At 47.7% G+C, this 22,321-nt stretch overlaps 1 protein-coding gene across 1 annotated transcript; it reads right to left on the minus strand.

The window, feature by feature from the left end:
• Positions 1-4,469: 4,469 nt before the first annotated feature.
• On the minus strand, positions 4,470-22,257 carry QDPR (quinoid dihydropteridine reductase). Its single transcript, XM_026514488.4, has 7 exons — positions 22,095-22,257; positions 19,892-19,984; positions 15,085-15,181; positions 12,647-12,787; positions 8,904-9,012; positions 7,725-7,808; positions 4,470-5,179 (listed from the first exon to the last, which is right to left on the minus strand). The coding sequence occupies exons 1-7, from the start codon at positions 22,191-22,193 to the stop codon at positions 5,074-5,076; spliced, it is 729 nt and encodes a 242-aa protein (XP_026370273.1). The 5' UTR covers positions 22,194-22,257; the 3' UTR covers positions 4,470-5,073.
• Between the last annotated feature and the right edge of the window lie 64 nt (positions 22,258-22,321).

Raw genomic sequence — 22,321 nt, forward strand, 5'->3', positions numbered from 1 at the left:
AAGGGGCTTCTCTTCCTGGCTCTGGTTCATTTCTGTATTGCTCCTGCCTCATGACTACCATGTGCCTGCAGGGGACCTCCAGCAACACTCCCACAGATGGCTTCTCATTGAGTTTCAGCAGCTCCCAATGGCAGAATCCCCAGTGAATCTCAAAGATGCCCCAGTGGGGGTGCTTCCCAGCCTCAGTCTCCTTATACCTTGGCAGGGCGTTTCCTGCTTCCCTACTGATCATAGGCCAGCACTGGCCCAGGACACGCACCAAACGTCTATGCCATTCAGTGAGCTGCAACCAAACCTTCTCCCAAGAGGTCCAGATGCCAGCCTTGGGGAGGGGTCTGCCTTTCAAATTCGTCCCCCCTTGAGAACTCCTCCCCTAGTCCAACGTTCAGTTTTCTTTAGCCCTTTATACTTCATCCTTTGGTCTTCAATCATCCTTTACCTTAAACTTGCCCTGTTCACATCACTATACGGTTCTTAGCTCCTAGATCGTGACCAACACATTCCCTTGGTCTCATCCATCTAATTTCACCGCTTCAAATGCCAAGTCTTTGCCCACAACCTCTGGATCTCCCTTTCTCTATCTCTTGAACTCCAGACTCAAAATGCATCTGCCACTGACTATCCACACCGGGATATTAATAGAGCAAACCTGTTTGTCCAAACTACACTTCTGATGCCCCCAGCACAGCTTCTCCTACCCATAGCCTTCTGCAGCACCTTTATAAACTACCCAATCGTCCCTTCTGCTCATGTCAAAGACCTTGGGAGTCATCAGTGACTCCTCTCTCTCTCACCCTCACATTAAATCAGCCTATTGACTCAACCTTTAAGATACATGCTCTTATGTAACTTTCTTCTCACCACACCCATCACTCCCTCCCTTGCTACTCTGTCATCTCCTGCCTGGATTCCTGCGATCAGCCTCAGGACCAGCCTCAACACAACCGTCAAGGCAATCTTCAAATGTATCTTGTCACTCCTTCACTCAAAATCCCAGCAATGGCTGCCAAAGGTCAAAGGCAAAGTCTTAAAATGGAGCACCCTACATTTGCCATTTTCAAACTGTCCACCGAGGCACCCAGGACAGCACTGTGCATTCACAGGGCCAGCACAGGAGGGCTTCCTCTCCCGAGGTTAACACGGCAGTATCTGTCAGACTGGACTACTGAGCTGTGAGGATCTAACTACTTATAAATCCACTGTTCAGTATTTCCTTTGATGTAAGGCGTCATGAAAAATTACCAAGACACTAAGGGCACCACGAACCGAGAAGGTTTGGGAACCTGTGCTCCACACGATCATGTCTCCGTCTCATCTACAGCTGCCCCTCTCTCCCCCACACTCCACTCCACCACTGAGGCCACCTCAGCCATGCCTGGCACACTCCTGCCTGGGGACCTTTGTACCGCCTACTTCCTTCACCTAAGAAGTGAGAAACACACCTAAAGGAGTGGATAACCTCTACACGTCCTTTAGGATCTGCTCAAATGTCACCTCCCAACATGAGGTCCTCACTGTCTGCCTTAGTCAGCTCTGGCAGCCACAACAGAATACCACCGAGGGGGTGGCCTAACCAACAGTTTACCTTCTAAAGGCTTGAAGTCCAAGATCAAGGTGCCAGCCGATTAGGATTCCGCTCAGGGACTCTTCCTGGCTTGCAGACGGCCACCTTCTTGCTGTATCGACTGTAGGGGCGCAGGGCAGGCTGCCCCAAGATTGGCCACTTCGGCATAAAGATTATTTTGAGTTAAAAGTAATTAAAACCCAACGGATTCAGGAAAAGCTCTCTGCCCCCCCTACAATTGCCTAAATTTACTTTGGAAAGAAGAGCCTATAACAGACATTCCCCTTCACCTAAGGAACTTAACTGCATAAAAGGGCAACCTTGTTTTCCCAAACATCTCCTCTCATCTCCTGCTGATGAGCTCCTCTTTGTATCCCCAGGCCCTACCCCTCCCCTTAGCTCATGTACACTCCCCGTTGCCTCGCTGTCTCTGGAATTTGCTGCCTGTGTGGATTCTCTGTATTTACGCCCCTTAAATTTGATTTTCTCCTGTTAAATCTGTCTCATCTCAATGTGATTATAAGTCCAGCCAGAAGGACCGTAGGACAGGGGAAGGTCGTCATCCTCAGCACTTCAAATGGCCTTTCCTCAAAGCAGATGCAGCGAGACAGAGCTCTCTGGTGTCTCTCCTCATAAGGACACTGATCATACGGGATCTGGACTCCCCCACCTTATGATCTCATTCCACCTTAATTACTTCTTTAGAGGCCATCTCCAATTACAGCCGCTTGGGGGTTTGGGCTTCACACAGGAATTTTGGGGAGGACACACATTCAGTCCATACCACCACCACCACCCCGAAACTGCAAGCCCCTCCCATCCCAACACTCCTTTACCCCCCACCCCCACCTTGCTCTTTTTTCCCACAGGCTCTACCTTTTTCACATACTCTACACCTAGTCAGTTGCTGGTACAGTTTAATGCATAGAATGAAACTCTGTGAGGGCTGAGGTCTTTGCCCTACTTCGGGCACCTGTTTGTCACAGATCAGAGCCTATGGCATAGGAGGCACTCAAAAATTACTTGTCGAATGATCGGCTAAAGCAGGAGAGAAAACATTCCCTCTTCCTCACCCCCTTGCTCCTTCTATTCTCTTTGCACATCAACAAGGAAAGAAAAAGAAACGTGCCTAAATAATCAGTCATAAGGTCTGGTTGCCAAGTGGAATGAAATCAGCTCTCTGAAAGTAATTATAGTGCTGGAGAGTCACTTCACTTATGGATGGGACTGTTTCCCCACCTGAAGAACGGAAGCTGCCCGTCTCAGGTTTCAGCAGAACGGACATACACGCCGTGTGCACCACAACCGAACACCGAAGACTGGGTGACCTGTCAACAGAAATGGACTCCTCCCAGTTCTGGAGGCTGGAAACCTGAGACCAGGGTGCTGACATGGTCGGGTAAGGGCCCTCTTCAGGGTCACAGCCTCGGATCTCAGTGCTGGAAGGGCCAGGGATCTCACAGGAGCGGCTTTTATAAGGGTGCTTATCCTATACGTAACTGGGGGGGGGGGGGGGCCAAAGGCCCACCTCCTGATACCAACACACTGGGCATGAGGAATTCAACATGAGTTTGGGAGTGAGACGGGGAGGACACAAACATTCCGACCATAGCACTGGGGGACTTCGAACACATCAGTCCCACCTTCCTGAGCCCCCACCTTCTTTCCTGTACAACTTGGGTACCATCACCTTGAAGCTGTCAGGGAACAAGAGGTCCTTCGCGATGGACTAAGAATCAAATGGACATGAGACAGATTACCAGAGTGTCAAGTTTAATAATACACGTATGGGGAACCCACACGGACATGGAAATTCCAGACAGGCCACATGAGGTGCATAAGTCACCCTGAACTAAGGAGCAGGGGTCGGGGTCTGGGCTTTTGGTGGGAAGGCGCGGAATTCACAGGCAACAGAAGACCAGGTGTTTGGTCATTAGATGTTTGCCCTGTCATACCGATGGGTCATCCAGATGAAATTTATCCTTATTCTCGAAAGACGCCCCCCCCCCCCACTTTAGATTCTTCTATGTGTTAAGGGAGGGGCAAAAGTTTTCTAGAGGATTCTCGGGGTGGCCTGCCCTTGGCCCCTACAAATACAGTGTCAAGGATCAGAGAAGTCGCCTCAAACAGTTAAATGCAGAATTGCCAAGTGGCCAAGCAACCCCGCTCTACCCAAGAGGACGGAGAACAGGTACCACGTGACTGCTCACAGCAGCACTAGTCACAGCAGCCGAAAGGCAGAAACCGTCCACGCATCTATGATCGCACGAGCGGATAAACGAACTACGGTGTACACAATGAAATACCGTTCAGCCACAAAAGGAACCAAGTCGGATCACCTGCTCCTTCGTGGGCGAGCCTGGAAAGCATGCCGAGTGAGAAGCCAGGCACGAAGGCTGCACGTTGCAGGTCCCACTCACACGAAATATCCAGGTCACGTCACAGAGATTGGAAGCAGACGCGCGGTTGCCAGGCCTGGAGCCATGGGGAACGAGGAGTAACTACTCAGTGGGGATGCGGTTTAATCTGGGGCGATGAGCGCATTTCGGAACTAGACAGCGGTGGTGGTTTAAGAATACTTAATTTTGTTATTTGAATTTTACCTCAATAATAACTGTTTTAAAGAATCAAAAAGGGGACGCCCGGGTGGCTCAGTCGGTGAAGCATCTGCCGTCAGCTCAGGCTGTAATCCCAGGGTCCTGGGATCGAGTCCCACGTTGGGCTCCCTGCTCAGTGGGGACCCTGCTTCTCCCTCTCCCTCTGCCTGCCGATCCCCCTGCTTGTGCTCTCTCTCTCTCTCTTTCTGTCAAATAAATAAATAAAAATCTTCGCCTCGGGCTTTGAGTCCGCCCCCTTCCCCTGACTGCAGTGCAATCATCTGTGAGGGTATTTAAGATGCGGCTGATTAAAGAAGACCACACAAGTGCAGTGCATTTATTAGGAAGATAAACTCCAAATGATCACAAGAAGTGCTGCTGCGCTTCTGGCAACTGCACAGGAAAAAGGTGTCTTAACAGAGTCCACGGGATTTTGCTTACACCACAAAAGGAGTTTTAAGGCAGGTCAATTCGAGGCGGCAGAAACGACGTCCGTGACATCAACATCCCATTCAATAATAACTCGGGCCCCCAACACACCCCCAGTATCAACAAATCTCTGAACGAGTCAGGTCAACAGCCACTGTCAGGGACCGAGAATCCGAGTCTCGGATACAATTCGAGATGTATCATTCGAGATGATACAAGAGGGGCCCATCCAATACCCCGTCCTAAACTTTCGTAGCTAACACAGACTGACGGTGCCATCTGCGGGCCTCTGCCCTCATACATCTCCGTTTCCCATAAAGTTTTTACACCATCCGAGGAGAACAAATGCACATGAAGAGAGAGGGAAAACAGGACTCACTATCTCGTACCACAAACAGGATTACAGAAAACACAGGGCTGGACACGGCCACACTGAGATAAAGGACTCTTCTGCCAGGTCCCGAACAGGCACTGAGATGAAGCTTAAAAATATGCCGGGGTAAGCTCCGTCTTTCCCTCCGTGGTTACTACCTGGATTAGGCTCCCTGAGCTCGGTCGGTTTTTCCCTGTGATCCAGTCATGGAAGGTTCTAGAACAAAGAAGATCAGCTTTACGTTTTTAAAGCAAAAATCTGGACACATGCTTCTATTCACATCAGTGGCTTGGAGGAAGAGGACAGCAGCAGCAGCTATGAATAAGCCACAGGGACACACACCCAGGGCCCCAGCGAGCTCAGTACTCATTTGAATTTGCGAGGGGCAGGATTCGGCGAGATTTTAACTTTAGTGTTTGTATTTTTCTTCACTGTTGGAATCCTTTATAACATAGTGTGATTTTAAGTGACTAAAAAAAGACTTTAATTAGTTAATTCTAAGAGATAAACATGTGTACAATACTTTATACTTTGCTCTATTACTTTCCTAGAAATTTTAAAAAAAAGAAACTCATTTTTTTCTTTTGTTTTTTTAAGTAAACATAAATGGAACACCCAGAGCAATGGAAAAAGATACTATAAAACAGACCTTACAATAAAATATGTCAAATGCAGCAATGGGAAGCATTAATCACACTGTGTGTGGAGGGAGGGAACCCTGCTTGGGGGACTTGGGAAGACCTCCTTTAAGAAGATAGAAATTAAAAAGGACACAGCAAATTCACGAGGTATAACAAGTGGCTGATAATTTTTCGAACAAAACATTTACATTTGAGTACATGGTCCCCCCGGACACTCCACCAGCTAGGACTCTGTGCCTTCTTTAATGGGGAAGCACGCAGGAGATCCTGGGATACTCTTCAGGGCCAATCGGGAACCTGCTAGACCAGAGCTGATGTTTAACTATCAAGTCATTTGAGGGCCTACTCTTGACAGCTGAACAAGCCGAGAGCAGTTATTACATGGGTCCAAAGACCAAAGCACTGCTGAAACCCCCTGACTACCATCCACGACCCCTCTCTGGGGCCGGGCAGGGCTTGGGGAAGGTTCTGAAGGAGACCGGTGGAGGTTGGAGCTATCGGGGCGCCTGTGTTACTTAGGCATGTTTCAAACTGTCTTACTTCATCTTCCTCAGCGGTCTGCAGATGAGAGAGAACACCAAGCTCCAGGCATTCGAAGCACATTTTATGCCAATCTGCCATGTGAGTTTTCAAATCCCACAAATGGTGTCATGATTTCTGGAACAAAGGATGGCTATCCCAGCCACCCTCTGTGATCTATGGCTTGGCCCTAATGCAGACACGTGACCCCAGATGTTCCATCTAGAACCTAGGTCATAGATGTTGTTGGGAAGTATTGGCTTTTAAAAAGGAACTTAAGGGGCACCTGGGTGACTCAGTCATTAAGCGTCTGCCTTCGGCTCAGGGCGTGATCCCAGAGTCCTGGGATCAAGGCCCACATCAGGCTCCTCTGCTGGGAGCCTGCTCCTTCCCCTCCCACTTCCCCTGCTTGTGTTCCCTCTCTCACTGGCTGTCTCTCTCTCTGTCAAATAAATAAATAAAATCTGTAAAAATATATATATAAATAAATAAATTAATAATAAAAAGGAACTTAAATGCAAAACCCAATTCAAGCCATGGGAGGCAGAAAGATCTGCGGGCCTCGTTGAGACCACGGGCTCTGCAGCCATAGTCCCTGGCTCCAATCTCGGCTCTGCTACGTGATCTCAGGCACATTCCTTAGCACCCCTGCCTTCATGCCTCCAAGTCCCCAAACCTTAAATAAAGATGACAGGACCTCCCCCACTGACTCGCTATGAACATTAATTAATAGTAAGTATTTAAAATGGTGCCTGGCACATAACGAGGGCTACCTAAAACTAGTTCCAAAGATCAAATAAAAGTCCCTAGTATCTCTCGATTTAATTAAGATGAGATGTAACCTCAGGCCAGAAGCACATCCCAAACTTGGCACACGCTGGTGCTGGGGGGAACGATCAGCCCCAGCTTGGTGAGGGCAGGAACTGCACCTTATTCATGTCCCTGTCCCAGGGCCCAGCACAGCTCCTGGCCCACAGTGGGTGCTCGGGGAGTACATGCTTACCACACAGAAAGCTCTGGGACTTGAGATCTAGCCACACGCAACAGAGTGAGAAAGCTCACTCTCTCTGGGTGATCTTCAAATGCCACCCATATTCTCAAAAAGGTGAGTGGGATTTCGGAAACAAAGGACACTTTCTGTAGGTCTGTGGCTCGGTGCTATTTCAGACACGGGGCCCAGGATGTGCCCCTAGATCAGCATTTACCCCCACACTGCTGCTCCTTCTTAGCAAAGACGACGATGTTAACAGGAGCGGAGGTTTACTGAGCACTTCCTGCGAGGGTCAGACATTGTGCCAAGCCAAGCGCGTCCACATGTAATCCCCCTAACAATGATTAAGGACCCCATTATACAGATAGGGAAACCGAGGCTTGGAGCAGTCAGACAACACGCTCAGGCTGGTCAGCTGCAGATTCAGACATCAGCACTATCAAGCCCTCCTAAGATTCACACTGATGTGCGACACCCCCTCGGGGGCCTGGTGACCTCACAGAGCCACCGTCCTGGTGAGCTGCGAGAACACGGCTTGTCCCCTGGTCTGTAAAAGGTGGACAACTGAGGCAGGCAGCTGCCAATATTATGACATCATGTCAATACTCACTCGACCAGGAACTCCAAGGGCGTCCAAGAACTGAAGTCGGCCTCGGGCATGGATTTCCTGTTCATCGGGGTATCCAGGGTCACCCTGCGGGACACAGACACAGGCTTGTCATGGGTACCTGCCTGCTCTCAGAATTACAGCCGCCCCGTCCTCCTTGGCTGGGAAAATGCACCAAGAGCCTCGGGCTCCAGGGGTGGCCACGCTAACACGGGAAGCTCCCATGAGGACAATCAGAGGGAAGCCGGGGAGCCCTCCGCACTTACAGACATCACGTCCGAGCCTAACTCAGGGAGGAGCTTCGTGACCCACCCGTCAGCAGACAGGAACAAAATGAAAGAGCCTTTTTAAAAACACAGTCCTGCCTTTACTTAAATTCAGTCTTTATCAAGTAAACTGCTTTGCTGTTTACATCTTTATTCACTCCCTGAAATGAAGCAGACTCATCTCTCAGGATTTTCTAAGGGTGATAATAATACTCCTTTAAATATGGGGGAGTCTCATCCTTCGTTTTTGCGGCTGTTTTCTATAAAACCTCATGATTTTCGGCAAGAGAATATGGAATTCAGATAGGTATGATTCTCCCAAGAACATTCAGGCCTCGGGAATCATTCAAAACAGCTCAGGGAGCAGGTCACAGGCTCATAGAAGCTCACAAACGACAGGGAACCGGAAATCCCAGGACCCTCGCAGTCCCGACGTCCACTTTATAGAGCTGCAGGCAAGAGGCAAGCCAGCTGACCTTCCTCCTGGTCACGAACAGGAACATCTCCCAGTTTCCCATAATCTCCCTCAGACCCCGTCCCCCCACCACACACAAATACACCCACATAAACACTAAATACAGTCTCTCTTCCACTGGCTTTATAATGACTTGAAAGAACTACACATATTGAAATAAAATGTGTAGGCTACATTTAATTTGGAGGGGCAGAGGGACAGACAGAGGGAAGGAAAAAAAAACAGAAAGAGGCAAGACAGACCCAGCCATCAGCCAATCAACAATTCTGGACAGCCCGGGGATACTCCCGACAGCTGAAGAAGCACCCTCAGGGCCTCGGGAGAATTCTAGAAGCCAAGATGACAGCACACACAAGTCCCTGGTGGAAAGCTACTCAAATGTTCACGGTAGGCCGTGGGGCAGACGAGGTGGGTAGGGAACGGGAAGCCCCCACCACTTACGGGAGCACGGCGATGGCTGCAGAGCCGGACGGCATGCCGCTGTTCTTCTTGGCGAGGCTCTGGCAGAGCTGATGAACGGCGCCCTTGGCCATGCCATAGCCGATCATCCCTGGGGAAGGGGGAGAGACAGTTCAGTGCCCAGTGGCCGCCACAAGTGTGCCCAGAGACCTCCACGGCAGCCTGGGAGGAAGAGAAGGACGGACACCTGGAGAAAGAGAGGGAAAGGGACCTGATATTCAGGTGCACCTGTTATTCACCCCGCAGTTCACATTTACCATGAAAACCATGAGGTCGATCTTACTTCTACCACTGAGCAAACCAAGGTGCAGATGCGTAACGTGCCCAGGCTCACACACAGACTTGCGCCAAGGTTAAAGGCCAGGCGAGAGCTGCACCTAAACCCTCAGATCAATAAATGCGTGCGGGCGAGATGGCGCAGTCATCTGGAGGGCAGGCTGCCCAAGTTCAAATCTCAGCTCTTCCGCTCACCACTAAAGAAATCCCAGCCAAGTTTTCAAAACCTTTCTAATCCTGTTACCCCAGCTGGAAAACGGGGAGGGAGTACTTAACTGTGGGTTCAGCACAGGATAGGCGCTCAATAAATGTTTCCCACTGAATTAACAGAAGTAATGTGCCCCACTTGTTGTTTATAAAGTATGGCAGCTGAACAATTTTCACGCAAGGATACACACCACCTATTAATCTTCCTTTCCTCCTGCCAGTCCGTGAATGTTTGCTGACTGAAGCAAGGCATGCTGTTTACTAGGACAGGTTTCCATTTGTCCCACGGACAGGTGGCAGGAACCCAGTCTCTCTCCTCCACAGCACCCAGCTGTGTATCCTCCCTAACCAACAACAAAGAAGCAAGGTTAGCTGCTGTAAACACCTCTCGTCTGGCAGAAAACCACCGTTTCTTCTGGAGATCAGCAGCCTCCTTAGAAAACCCCAGCACGCATGCTGTTCATGGCGTAACAGCTGAGAAGGCATCGAAGGCCCAGGGGAGGTGGGATCGCTGCCCAGCTGAGGAACCAATCACTAAACTCTCCAACAGCAACCTTGAATTGCAAAAGAGGGTCAAGGTCTCAAAGAGTTATTTAGAAGCACAAGATTTCACTATCTCTGGCTTCTCTGTCTCGTCGGGGGAAGGAAGCCAACACTGATATGAAGATCTAACAAACTCTGCGTGATTAAAATTAAGCAGCACACGAATCTTATGCACGCAGCCCCAGGCCCCAGCAGACATCCGGGGCCCCCGCCTCATTCCACTCAAACAACACGATGAAGAAAGAAACAAGCAACCAGCAACAAGCTACCAGGAACCCTAATGGCTTAATTCTACAGGATTCTACACAATGTGGGGAAGGGGATCATTTGCAAGATGCAAAAAAATGCATTCATGGAGAAGATAAATACTTTCCTCCCAATTATTAAAATGACCAGTGCAGTCCCTAAAGACTGATTTCCACGGATGCCTCAGTGGTTAACAAGTGATCACCTTCCTTCCAATATTTTATCCACCAGGAGACGGTCTACAAATACAAACGTGGACACGGGAGAGTGGGGTTTTCTGAGTACTTTTCCAAGAGAAAACTCCAGTTCTGAACAATCTCTCTTGTGCTTGAAGGACCACTAAGCCTGTTCGTCATTTACTTTGTATTATACACAGATTTCCCCGGATTACTCTGGGATCTGAACCACAGTTAAAAGACTTCATGACTCAAATAAATTTAACAACATCTAATTAAAAACTTAAAGATGAACAAGCTTATTAATATAAGAAGCCGAAATAGCTGGGCTTTTAAAGTCTATCTGGAATAAATAATAAAAGTTCACACTGACTACTGACTCTATAGTATCTTTCTAAGCCATTTACATCCATTATGATATTTCCAAGTCAAAACCACCATATGGAAAAGGTGCTGTTATTTATCCCCATTTCATAGATGACGAAACTGAGGCTCAGAGAGGTTAAGTAACTTACCAAACATCACACAGTAAGGGGCCAAACCACAACAGAAAACCAACCAGTGTAGTTCCAGAACCTGCAGTCTTGACCAGTATCCAAAACTATAAATAAAAAAGATATTTAAAAACCAAAGTAAAGAGTCTGTTTTGTCCTTCAGAAAAATCCGTTTTTCAGTCGCAGGGTTTTCTTTTTTAAATGTCAAGCTATTTACTCATTTCTCTACTCACTTTCTAGTGCTTCTGTTCTATGTCACCTTTAATAAAAATCAGATCTCAACCGAACGAACATCTAACATTTACACAGCGGTAATTACTGCAAGAGCCATGGACTTATCAGATCATATGCTCCGAGACATCTAATAAGAAAACGAGGGGCAAGAAAGTGTTAATTTGTGAGGGCCTCACACTTCAGTGACTTACATTAAAATTGAAAAAGGTGCTCGAGGTCTCTACCACTTAGTAAAAAGCCCCCACCCCCCCCAAAAAAAAACCCTCCCTTCCTTTTTTTTAAGAGAAGAGCTTACTTAGGTAGCAGAGGTAGACACTTTCTGCCTCCCTGTGCTGTCCCCCAACCCCACTTAAATTTCATCAGCCTTATCCCAAAGGGAGTGTGACGGGTTGAACTGTACCCCAAAACTCATGTGTTGGGGCCCTAACCTGCGGTACGTCAGAATGTGATGGTATTTGGAGACAAGGTCTTTAAAGGGGTCATTTAGTTAAAATGAGGTCTTTGGGCCCTAATGCAATCTGACTGGCGTCCTTACAAGAAGAGGGGATCAGGACACAGACACACAAAGGGAAGACCACGAGAGGACACAGAGCAGACGCCATCGCGAGCCAAGGAGAGAGGCCTCAGAAGACGCCAACCCTGCCTGCACCTCCGTCTCAGACCTCCCGGCCCCCAAGAACGGTGAGAAAGTAAGTGTCTGTGCTTAAGCCCCCGAGGCCACGGTCCGTTGTCATGGCAGCCCCAGGAAACAGAGAGGGAGCAAAACTGCCAAGGAAAACACGCATCTGTGCGATGCAGGAGAACAAACACGCCGTTCAGAAATGATCAGGGTTTTGGTTTAAAGTAAATTTGCAGCTCACGGATGACATCACGACCAGTTACTTCACATAAGTTCCAGTCTGCGTCCCTGTAAATGAAAAAGGTGAGAACCACCCACCGCAGGATTAAATGAGAAAATACGCAAAAGGGGAAGAGTGGCTCTAAGAGGGCTCGGCAGGCGCTGTATACACGTCCGTGAAAGAAACTACAGCAGAACTGGTCAAAGATATCAAATAATCTGTTCAAAGCCCCTCGGCTCCCGTGAAGAATCCAGAAGAATCTTTCTCGTACCCTACAGCCCCCACTGTTTCCAGAGGCTGAGCTGCTTCTCAGGGACACACGGACGCCGTGCGGTGACGGCAAAACTTGTTTATTAACTGATTAACACCTAGCTCGGCACCACTCATTCCCTGGGCGGATCCCAGATGAAGGAAGCGCGTGGGAGCGCCAGGCGACAGGACGGCCAGACGACAGGACGGCCAGGCGACAGGACGGCCAGACGACAGGACGGCCAGATTACACCACCAGCGCGAAGACAATGCACACAGAAGGGTCCAGAGTCCTGCCCCTACAAAGATCCAGGCCTCAAGGACGCGAACTCCACCCAGCTGTAAAGCATCTCGGAGGCTAAAGGGCTCCCAGGACTCCCCTGCCCCTCAGGGAGGCGCCCGGCAGCCCAGGGGGCCAGGATGAGCGCTCCCATTTTACAGACTGGGAAATGAAGGCTTACCCGGGGTCCCCTCCAGGGCGGCCTTGGCACCAGCCAAGGTCAGGAGGCCTCCGTCCTTGAGGTGCTTGGTGGCCAGGTGGCTGGAGATGGTCGATGTCCACATGCTTTGCTTCCACATCAGGTCACAGTTTTTAAAGAGAGCTGAGCGGAGAAAGAACAACGCGTGAGCTCAGCGTTCGCAGGGAAGACCCTGAAAGGCGAGCTCCACTCATGGCGTCCGGTGAGGAAGCCCTGACGGCCATTCCTGCCTTCCCAGTCTCCTGGCGACAAGGTCCAGTCCAAACAGCCCAGGACCCGTGGGCAGAGAGACTCGGGGTCGAATCCAGACCACGTGCTTACCCGAGTCTCCGCTTCCTCACCTGGGAACACATAGGCCGGACTGGCTCTGACTCAAAAATTGTTCTACTTACGAAGGGCCTGAGGCTTGGAATAAGAACCAGTATGTCTAAGTCAGGTTTTACCTGGGATAAAAATCTGAGGGACTAGTCCTGCACGGGCATAAAGAGGGATTCTAGAGAGCTCCATTTTCTATGCCGGAAAGCTTAACGTCAGCTTTAAAGACTCTTGAAAAGAAAGCTGATACAACCGCCATCTCATGCTTATTTTCACCCTCTGGCCTTGCCTGAGACGTGGTGAGGCGTAAGTGCTAACGTCTATCACATCACCGGCTGGGCAAGACGCCCACAATCCAGACAGAAAGCCTTCCTGACACAGGAGGACAGGCCTTCAGGAGGTGACAGCCGAGGTACGGTGTTTCCCGGCTACAAAGGACTAGATTCAAAAAAAAAAAAAAAGTATCAATTCTTGTTCCCAAAACACACAAAAGGCCATCGGGGTGTTTTGCCAAACTGAACACCCCACAAAATACCAATTTTACATGTAACTGATTTCACAGAAAATCAATTCCTTCTTACATACCTTTGACTGATCAACATCGAAGGAATGACAGCATTTAAAAACCATGGACTCAGGCAGAGATTATCAATGGAGGTTTAAAACCATTAGGTTTGGGGAATCTGAGACCCTCAAGGTGCTTAGAAATAGGACATTCACACACAACGCCCACGTAGCATCCCACAGATCACTTACTAACTGCGAACAGAAAAATGTTACCTTCACAATGGAAGTCTGTCACCGTCACCTGACCCGAGCACCCAGCTGGGCATCACCGTGGATGGGCACGGTGATCTGACACCGTAAGTATCCCGTGAGGTCACATGAGGCACACAACACTCAGGAAGAACACTCACCTCAAAATATTTAACCTGAATCCAAGGGAGTCTCTCGATCTGAATTCTAGCTCACAGGAAACACCACAGACAAGGGAACAAGGTACATGGCACCATAAAGAAATGGACAAATTCAGTATGTAGGACATTTTACGGGAAAAGTGCCCTGAACTCACCAAGTCCACCACAGGAAAAAAAAAAAAAATTAGAATAAGAGACTAAAAATAGCAACAAAACGCAATGCACAAACCCTGACTGGAATATTTAGGTGGAAAAAAAAGAAAAACGATGATACAAGATTTGGAATAAATTGGGGAATCTGAATACAGCCTATTATTAATCTTATAGAATTATTATTAATTTTCTTAGGAATGGTAATAGTATTATGAGAATGTGGGAGAATGAGTTTACTCCCTGAAGATACATGCCCAAGGACAGCAAAACGTCAACCTACTTTCAAAGGGTTAACAAAAAAAAAACACACGCAGAATACACACCCACCGGAAAGCAAGAGAGCACAAGTCCGGCAAATGTTAATGACTAAATCTAGACAGAGGGCACGGGGTATTCAAGGAACTGTTCTTTCAACTTCTCTGTATGCTTGAAAATTTTCATAAGAAGCTGAAAAACGTACTCAGCTTTATTTTTTTTTTAAGTCACCACTTTTTTTTTAAAAGATTTTATTTATGTATTTATTTGAGAGCGAGAGAAATCAAAAAAGAGCGTGTGTGGAAGGGGAGGGGCAGAGGGAGAGGGAGAAGCAGACTCCCTGCTGAACAGGGACCCTGAGATCATGACCAGAGCCTAAGGCAGGCAGGCACCCAACCAACTGAGCCACTGAGGTGCCCCCGTACTCAGCTTTAATACACACTCAGTGTTGAGCCCTTCTGACTTTCAGAAGGATCTCTCCATTTCTCACACATCTCCCAGTTCCCAGTAAGAGGCCCTGAAAGATCAGGTGGAAACAACGCTGATTTCATTCTGCTTCTATTCCAAACTTCAAACGCAACGTCCCTCTCCCCTAACCCCCGTCAGGGAAGTGTTTCCTTCATCTGTCACATGGGAGGTCAATCCCTACCTCACAGAGCTACTGCAAAGATTCTGGGAGAAATACAGAAACCATCTGGCCTGGGACATAGGATGGACCCAATCCGTCCCGCTGGACAAAGAGCAGAGTGCAATGAATGATTAACCCAGAAAAGGACTCACACTTGGATTTGGCATTGCCCCCAGCCCAGCCTCCAGCCACACAGAGGATCGCGTCCACCTTCTCTTCACCCAAGAGCTTTCCGACCTCAGCAGTCACCTTAAACAAAAGGGACAAAAAAGTGCATCAACAGTCAGATAAACCCAAACAGGTCAATGTCTTTACAGTCACCTCTGTTTATTTTTCACTTCGTTTTGAAGTCAGTTAACAGCACCTGGCAATTAACCCTTTGAAAAATTAGATACAGGACCAATCTACAATAAGCATTTTGGATATTGAGGCCCAACTACATTTCAATGTGATTTTTATAAAGCAATCTAGAGTCTTCTTTGGAACATCCTGAAGGGTTGGGACATAAGCATGCCTGGAATAAAACAATTAGTAAAGAAAAGCAGGAGAAGGCTTTAAAAAATTCACCGAGAGCTTCAATGCCCACAGCTAACTTCCTACTGTATTTCTTTCTAGACTTTCTTCATGCATCACGGAATCATAATCTGAGATAATCAATTATTTTCCCCCCTTAATACAAAAACCCCTTTAACTGCAACTCCAAATCAAAATGCCAGTGAGAAATTATATCTTTAAAAAGAGCAATAAAGGGGCGCCTGGGTGGCACAGCGGTTAAGCGTCTGCCTTCGGCTCAGGGCGTGATCCCGGCGTTATGGGATCGAGCCCCACATCAGGCTCCTCTGCTATGAGCCTGCTTCTTCCTCTCCCACTCCCACACTGTGTTCCCTCTCTCGCTGGCTGACTCTGTCTCTGTCAAATAAATAAATAAATAATCTTTAAAAAAATAAAAAATAAAAAAAAATAAAAAGAGCAATAAAAAAATCATCAACTATTCTTCAATTAAAAAAATATATAGTCAATGGCAAAATGTCGGTAAATACCAAGTACATGGTGTTCATTTATCTCTTCTGTTTGAAATGTTTAAAGTATTGAAAATACATACATGTCTTTTTGTTACAATTTATTAAAACAAAAATCTGACAAGAAGGCAATTCTGGCCATCAACCACTGCCCTTTCACACTTTTCCAAAGTGACCGAGATGACTTAACCCAAGACCGTCTATCTTTGACAGCAGCAACATTCCGGTCCCCCACCTCTTTCCGCAACAATTTCCGAGGCCTCTAATCACTCCTCCAAGAGAACACTTGGGCAATGGAAACCAATCTTTCCTCTCCCTATGCCCATACCTACATTTTCCTCTTTAAGAAATTCCTGAATTTCCCTTGACCTCTACTCATGAGTATCTCACCTAATCCTGCCTACGTTTGTCGACCTTCCACCTGTTACCCTGGTCGCCAGGCTGCCCCCACCCCTCATTCTTAAACCAAGTCCTGTTACCAAGAGCCCAGATCCCAGCTGCCGGAAGCTGGATATCTCCCAATGTCCATGTGTTTGCACAGCCCTGTCTGTGTTCTACTCTTCAGGGAAGCACGGAGCCCGAGGAACAACAATGCACCTGTTTGACTTGTTTTTACAACATCTGTGCATTTTTAAATTCTACCCCCTTCAATTTTGCTCTCTGCCCAATAGTTTTCTACAGACTTAATGCTTTTCAGGGCACCTGGTGGCTCAGTCGGTTAAGCCTCCGACTCTTGATTTTGGCTCAAGTCATGATCTCAGGGTCATAAGATCAAGCCCCATGTAAGATTCTCTCTCTCCCGCTCCCTTTGTCCCATCTCCCCACCGCAAACATGCTCTCTCTCCCCCCAAAAAAATAAAAATAAAAAATAAAAAAGATTTCATGTCTTTCTCACATCTTATCTCCTCACTGTCTCTAGTGAAGTTCCTGCCTTGGGGTCAATTTTACACAAATTAGGATTGAATTTTTTCTTCTGAAGCCTTAAAAACAAAAATTGGATGTCATGCTGTTTGTCCAGAAATTCTTAATTGGGTGAGTGGGTGGGTTAGGGAGGGTTAAAGGTTTTAAAGTCTGAGCTTGAAATAACTAAGGCATCTCTCCATCTTTGTCTTAAAATGCACTGTTGAGTCTCGGATGGGGACAATTTCAAAAATGCACATGATATCAGAAACCTGCAATTAACAGGAATAGACAAGACAGTGAACACAGACAGAAACACTGATTACAGAGAACCACAGCAGAAGAGCTGCCGATACCCAAGCCCACGTGCTTCCTTGCATTTAGTTTACCTACTATTACTTTGTTCACACGGAGCTAAGTTGCTGAGGCAACTTAGCACGTAGTCAAGAATGCAAAAATCAAACCCTCACTGCCCAGGTTCAAATCCCAACTACGCCACCTCCTGCTGGTTTGACCTAGAGCAAATACCAGAGCCTTTCTCTGCTTCAAATTCCCCATTTCTAAAAGAGATCAATCAGAAACTTTGTTTTGGGAGTGTTACAGAGATAAGCAAGTTAAAGAGAATAAAGCACTTAGACCAGTGCCTGACAACATAACAATACCTAGTTGGGTTTTATTATTAACCCTATTAAGGCCAATAGGTAACCATCAGGTACAGGAAATGTTAGGATCCTGTCAAGAAAAGTAAGAACCACAACAATCTATATTCTGGAATAAGTCAGCTGGCTTTTTATAGTCTAACTTCTGTCAAACTGATGCCTTAGAAAGAGCAAATAAGCAGCTCAGTTTGGGTTTGTTTTGGTGTTTTTTTTTTAAATGTTTAGACTTATTCAGGTATACATTTAGAGAAATGGACTGGAAGGAAATACTAGAAAACATTACACTGTGGGACTAAACATGATCCCCTTCTTTTTGCTTTACTTAATTTTCTTCATCATACATGTATCACTTTTTTTTTAAGATTTTATTTACTTATTTGACAGAGAGAGAGAGAATACAAGCAGAGGGGGCAGAACGCAGAGGGAGAGTGAGAAGCAGGCTCCCCGCTGAGCAGGGGCTTGAGCCCAGGACCCAAGACCTGAGCCATAGGCAGACACTTAACTGACTGAGCCACCCAGGCGCCCCCATGTTTCACTTTTTAAAATTTAAAATATTTGTTATAAAATACAGCTAAGGACCATCAAACATCAGACCCCCAACAGCATTCAGATTACCAGGGAAAGCATAACCAAACAAAGAACAGACCTTGAGCTTATTAATAAGTCTCTTCTGGTTTTTTTTTTCTTTTAAAGATTTTTTTTTTATTTTAGAGAGAAAGGGAATCCTCAAGTAGACTCCCTGCTGAACACGGAGCCTGATGTGGGCTTGATCCCAGGACCCTGAGATCATGACCTGAGCCGAAATTAAGAGTCTGACGCTCAACCAACGAAGACACCCAGGAGCCCCAGTAAGTCTCTTATTAGAAAATCCATGCTCCCTACGAGATGTCCTGCAACAGATGACTGGATTAAGAAGTTGTGGTCCATATATACAATGGAATATTACTCAGCAATCAGAAAGAATGAGTTCTCAACATTTGCTACAACATGGACGGCACTGGAGGAGATAATGCTTAGTGAAATAAGTCAAGCAGAGAAAGACAACTATCATATGATTTCTCTCATCTATGGAACATAAGAACTAGAATGATCAGTAGGGGAAGAAAGGGATAAAGAAAGGGGGGGTAATCAGAAGGGGGAATGAAACATGAGAGACTATGGACTATGAGAAACAAACTGAGGGCTACAGAGGGGAGGGGGGTGGGGGAATGGGATAGACCGGTGATGGGTAGTAAGGAGGGCACATATTGCATGGTGCACTGGGTGTTATACACAACTAATGAATCATCGAGCCTTACATTGAAAACCGGGGATGTACTGTATGGTGACTAACATAATATAATAAAAAATCATTATTAATAAAAAAAAAAAAAAAAAAAAAAAAAAAAAAAAAAAAAGAAAATCCATGCTCCCTAATCCATCACCAACTAGCCTGTCGGCCATGTCACTTAAGTGTCTTCCAAGCTACAAAATGGATCTATCCGCACCTGCCCGCCTGCCTCATTGAGCGCTTGGAAAAATATGGCACACCACACGAAGAACGGATGTGGAGATCTCCTTGGGAATGTGGCCTGCACTGCCAGCATGAGAACCACAGACAGCACAGTCCCCCAAGCAGCTTGTGGGGACGGCTCTTCCAGAAAGATCGGCCCACTTAGGAGCATCTCTGATATTTACACCAAGACGGCCATCAGCTTGCTGACAGTGCTTCCTTCCGGGCAGCAACACGATCATGGGGAGAAACAGGTATTTCACAGTTTACTTACCCATTTGTTTGACTTCTGGCTTTACATAAGCATATCATTTTATAATTACAAATAACCTGTTTTGTTAGTATTCATGCTTTGAACTGGAGAGCCCCACTTGTTAGAATGTATCCTAAATAATCAGAGATGGAGATAAAGATGGTCACCAGAGGATTCTCGATAATGGTAAAAAAGAAAAACTGCCAAACACTTACGTGGCCAGGAAGTGGAAACTAAGGAAATTAAAAATCACACGCTGACAGAGAAGAGTTTTTTTTAAGTGGTCTGAGAAGTATTTAAATGAAGTGTTAAGTTAAAAAAAAACTGACCAACATAAAATACAAAATTATCTCAACTTATAAAACTAAGAACATATCGTCTGCATAGGAAAGACAAGAAAATGGGCCAAAACGTGAACAGTGAGCTAACTACAAATGGATTACGAGTAATTTATCCTCTTTGCATTTTTTGTTTTGTTTTTACGTTTTCCAAATTTCCCTCAATGAGCACAAATGGCTTTCATAAATAGAGAATACTAGTTGAAACACATAACCTGTGGAAACCCCCCCCCCCCCACCTACCCAGGGTCTCCCTACCACAGTGCTTGGGGAGGTGGGGGGCCTTTTCTGGAATTACCTGGTCAGCCTGCTCCGTAAACGAGTTTGTCATTTTAACCACGACACTGGCACTGGCCTCTTCATTCTCCACCACATCGATGCTGGCAACCCACTGGCATGAAGAGAAAACAGCTTTGGTCAAGAGACAGTAAATTGTAATTCCATTAAAGATCCACACCCAGAAATGGGGGCAGTGGAGACAGATAAGAGGCTTAAAAAAAAAACCCGCTAGAGAAAAGATCTCACTCCTTACAGGGACATCTGGCTTCGTTCAGCCTACCCGTTATTAACGAGCCCCAGTCCAGCCCATCTGCCTCCAAACACCTCACCTTCCTCCTCCATCTCACCTCTGAAGCCAAACCCTGCACTACCAGAGACTCCTACACCAGGGGTCTGCAAAAGTCTTGATCTGTCAAAGGCCAAATATTTGGCTGGCCATGTGGTCTCTGTTGCAAGACTCAGATCTGCTATTTTGACCCCAGGGCAGCCACCGACAAAACAGATAAATGAATAGGCATGGCTATGTTCCAATAAAACTTCAGGCACTAGAACTCCAGAAATGTGAATTTCATGTAATTTTCACATGTCACAAAATAGTATTCTTCTTTTGATTTTTTTCCCAACCATTTAAAACCAGGAAACCATTCTTAGATCTTGGCCTGTACAAAAGCAGATGGCCGGCCAGATTCCGCCTTTGGAGGGCTAGAGTTTTCAGACCCCTGCCCTCGAGCACAGAGGGATGGCTCTGGGTCCTCCTGCCGCAAAATAGAGCCTTTCTCATGCGAGTTAACAATTAACAGGGTTAGTGTGAAAATTAACTGCAAAAGCTCCTAGCACGGTGACACGCAGTTCTGTTCTTTCTCATAAAGTTCCGGGGCCCCAAGGTCTGCAGGCCCCAGAGATAAATATCTCCACCACAAACTTTGAAGAACACAGCATCCATTCAAGAACGCTCACTACTTCTATGTCGGGAGCCCCGGGGGATACAGACACAAAGAAAAGGTTGTATCCCAGCCCCTCCCAGAGCTCCTAGAAATGAAGAGGTAGGGCGGGGGTGCCAAGGGCTCCGCCCCCGAGGGGAACCCACAGGGCTCACCTCTGGAACCCATGCATACCAACAGAATCCACTATATTCAAGTTTGGAAAAGCACTCCCTACATGTTCCCACTCTCAGGCCCGCAGACCCTGGACGATGACTCAAAACACAGTCTTCCCAAGTTCAGAGTAGGAAGACGGTGGTGTGTGCAGAATCCCTTATTAGTCCTATAGCAGGTTCTGAACCAGAAGGAAACCCTGCGACCCTCTCTCCCTGGTTCCCGGGCACCCTGACCCAGGCTGCTGCAGCTACTAACTAAACCCCCAGGCGAAGCTCCCCCGAGCTACGAGCCACCTCACATTATGTGCAAGTGACAGCTGCAGCTGAGAAGACACAGGGCGGAGTCTCCACCAGGAATGCGCTGAGCCCTGCCTGGTGGCTGGGATCAGGGTCTCTGGCCATAGGTCAGCTCCACTCCTACTTGTCCCCTACAGGGAGCAATACCTGATTATGCAAAGTAGTGGAAATAGTCTTTGCAAAACGAAGAACCCACCAACATTTGCGGGACTGAGTCTTCAAAATACCAGGTCCAAGGCTGGCTATAGGAACGGGGTAATTATAGTAATACTAGTAGCTAACTCTTAAACAGCTTTTACCACGAGTCAGGTACGTTACAACCACACCAATGATCTCATTCAATCCGCACAATCCCCTAAGAGGTAAATACTAATATAATCCCCATTTTACAGATGAGGAAACTGAGGTTCGAGGGTGTTAAGCAATAAGTTCACGATTATAGAACTAGTAACCCGCGCCAGGCAGTCAAATTCCGGAGCCTCCTTCTCATTGTCTCTCGCTGTACCCTCAAGCCCGCTCCTCTTCATTCCCCTCTGGAATTCTCTCCGGAGCCATACTCGACTTTCTGGGCCTGGCGGAGACCGAGCAAGGAGCCCCATCCCCCACCTCCTTGCAGAGCAAAGGCCCGACACCTAGGGCGCGGTGTGAGCACGCAGTCGTAGCCAGAACAGTAGACCTGTGAATGCACGTGCAAGCGCTCATGTCTGGGGGTGCACAGGGGGCCCGGCTTTATCGCGTCTGCCCTCCTGGGCTGCACCCGTAGGGCCCCTCTGCTCCCCAATCACCAGCGTACCCGCCCGCCCCAGCCGGCGAGACCCGGGCCAATTACCCAGTTGCGGGCCCGGAACGCCTGCACGCATCGGGAGCCCAGCGCGCCCCTGCCGCCGTACACCAGCACCCGGCGCGCCTCGCCCGCTGCCGCCGCCATCCTGCTGCTCCCGCCCGGCTCCCGAAGCCCCGAATGACCGGAGCCCGAACGCGGCGCCCCGGATCGCCCGGCCCCGCCCCGCCCCGGCCGGCCCACCCACCCGGCCAAGAGGGACCGCGCGGCCGCTG

This window comes from Ursus arctos, unplaced genomic scaffold, assembly GCF_023065955.2.
Source record: "Ursus arctos isolate Adak ecotype North America unplaced genomic scaffold, UrsArc2.0 scaffold_9, whole genome shotgun sequence".
Taxonomy (NCBI): Eukaryota; Metazoa; Chordata; class Mammalia; order Carnivora; family Ursidae; genus Ursus; species Ursus arctos.

Excerpts from the sequence above, each read along its gene's own strand:
- QDPR (XM_026514488.4), bottom strand. The coding sequence starts at position 22,193 with ATGGCGGCGGCAGCGGGCGAGGCGCGCCGGGTGCTGGTGTACGGCGGC. Across the intron at positions 19,985-22,094 it reads CGTTCCGGGCCCGCAACTGG|TGGGTTGCCAGCATCGATGT; the intron begins GTAATTGGCCCG and ends TCTTCATGCCAG. Across the intron at positions 12,788-15,084 it reads GGGCAATGCCAAATCCAAGT|CTCTCTTTAAAAACTGTGAC; the intron begins GTGAGTCCTTTT and ends TTCTCCGCTCAG.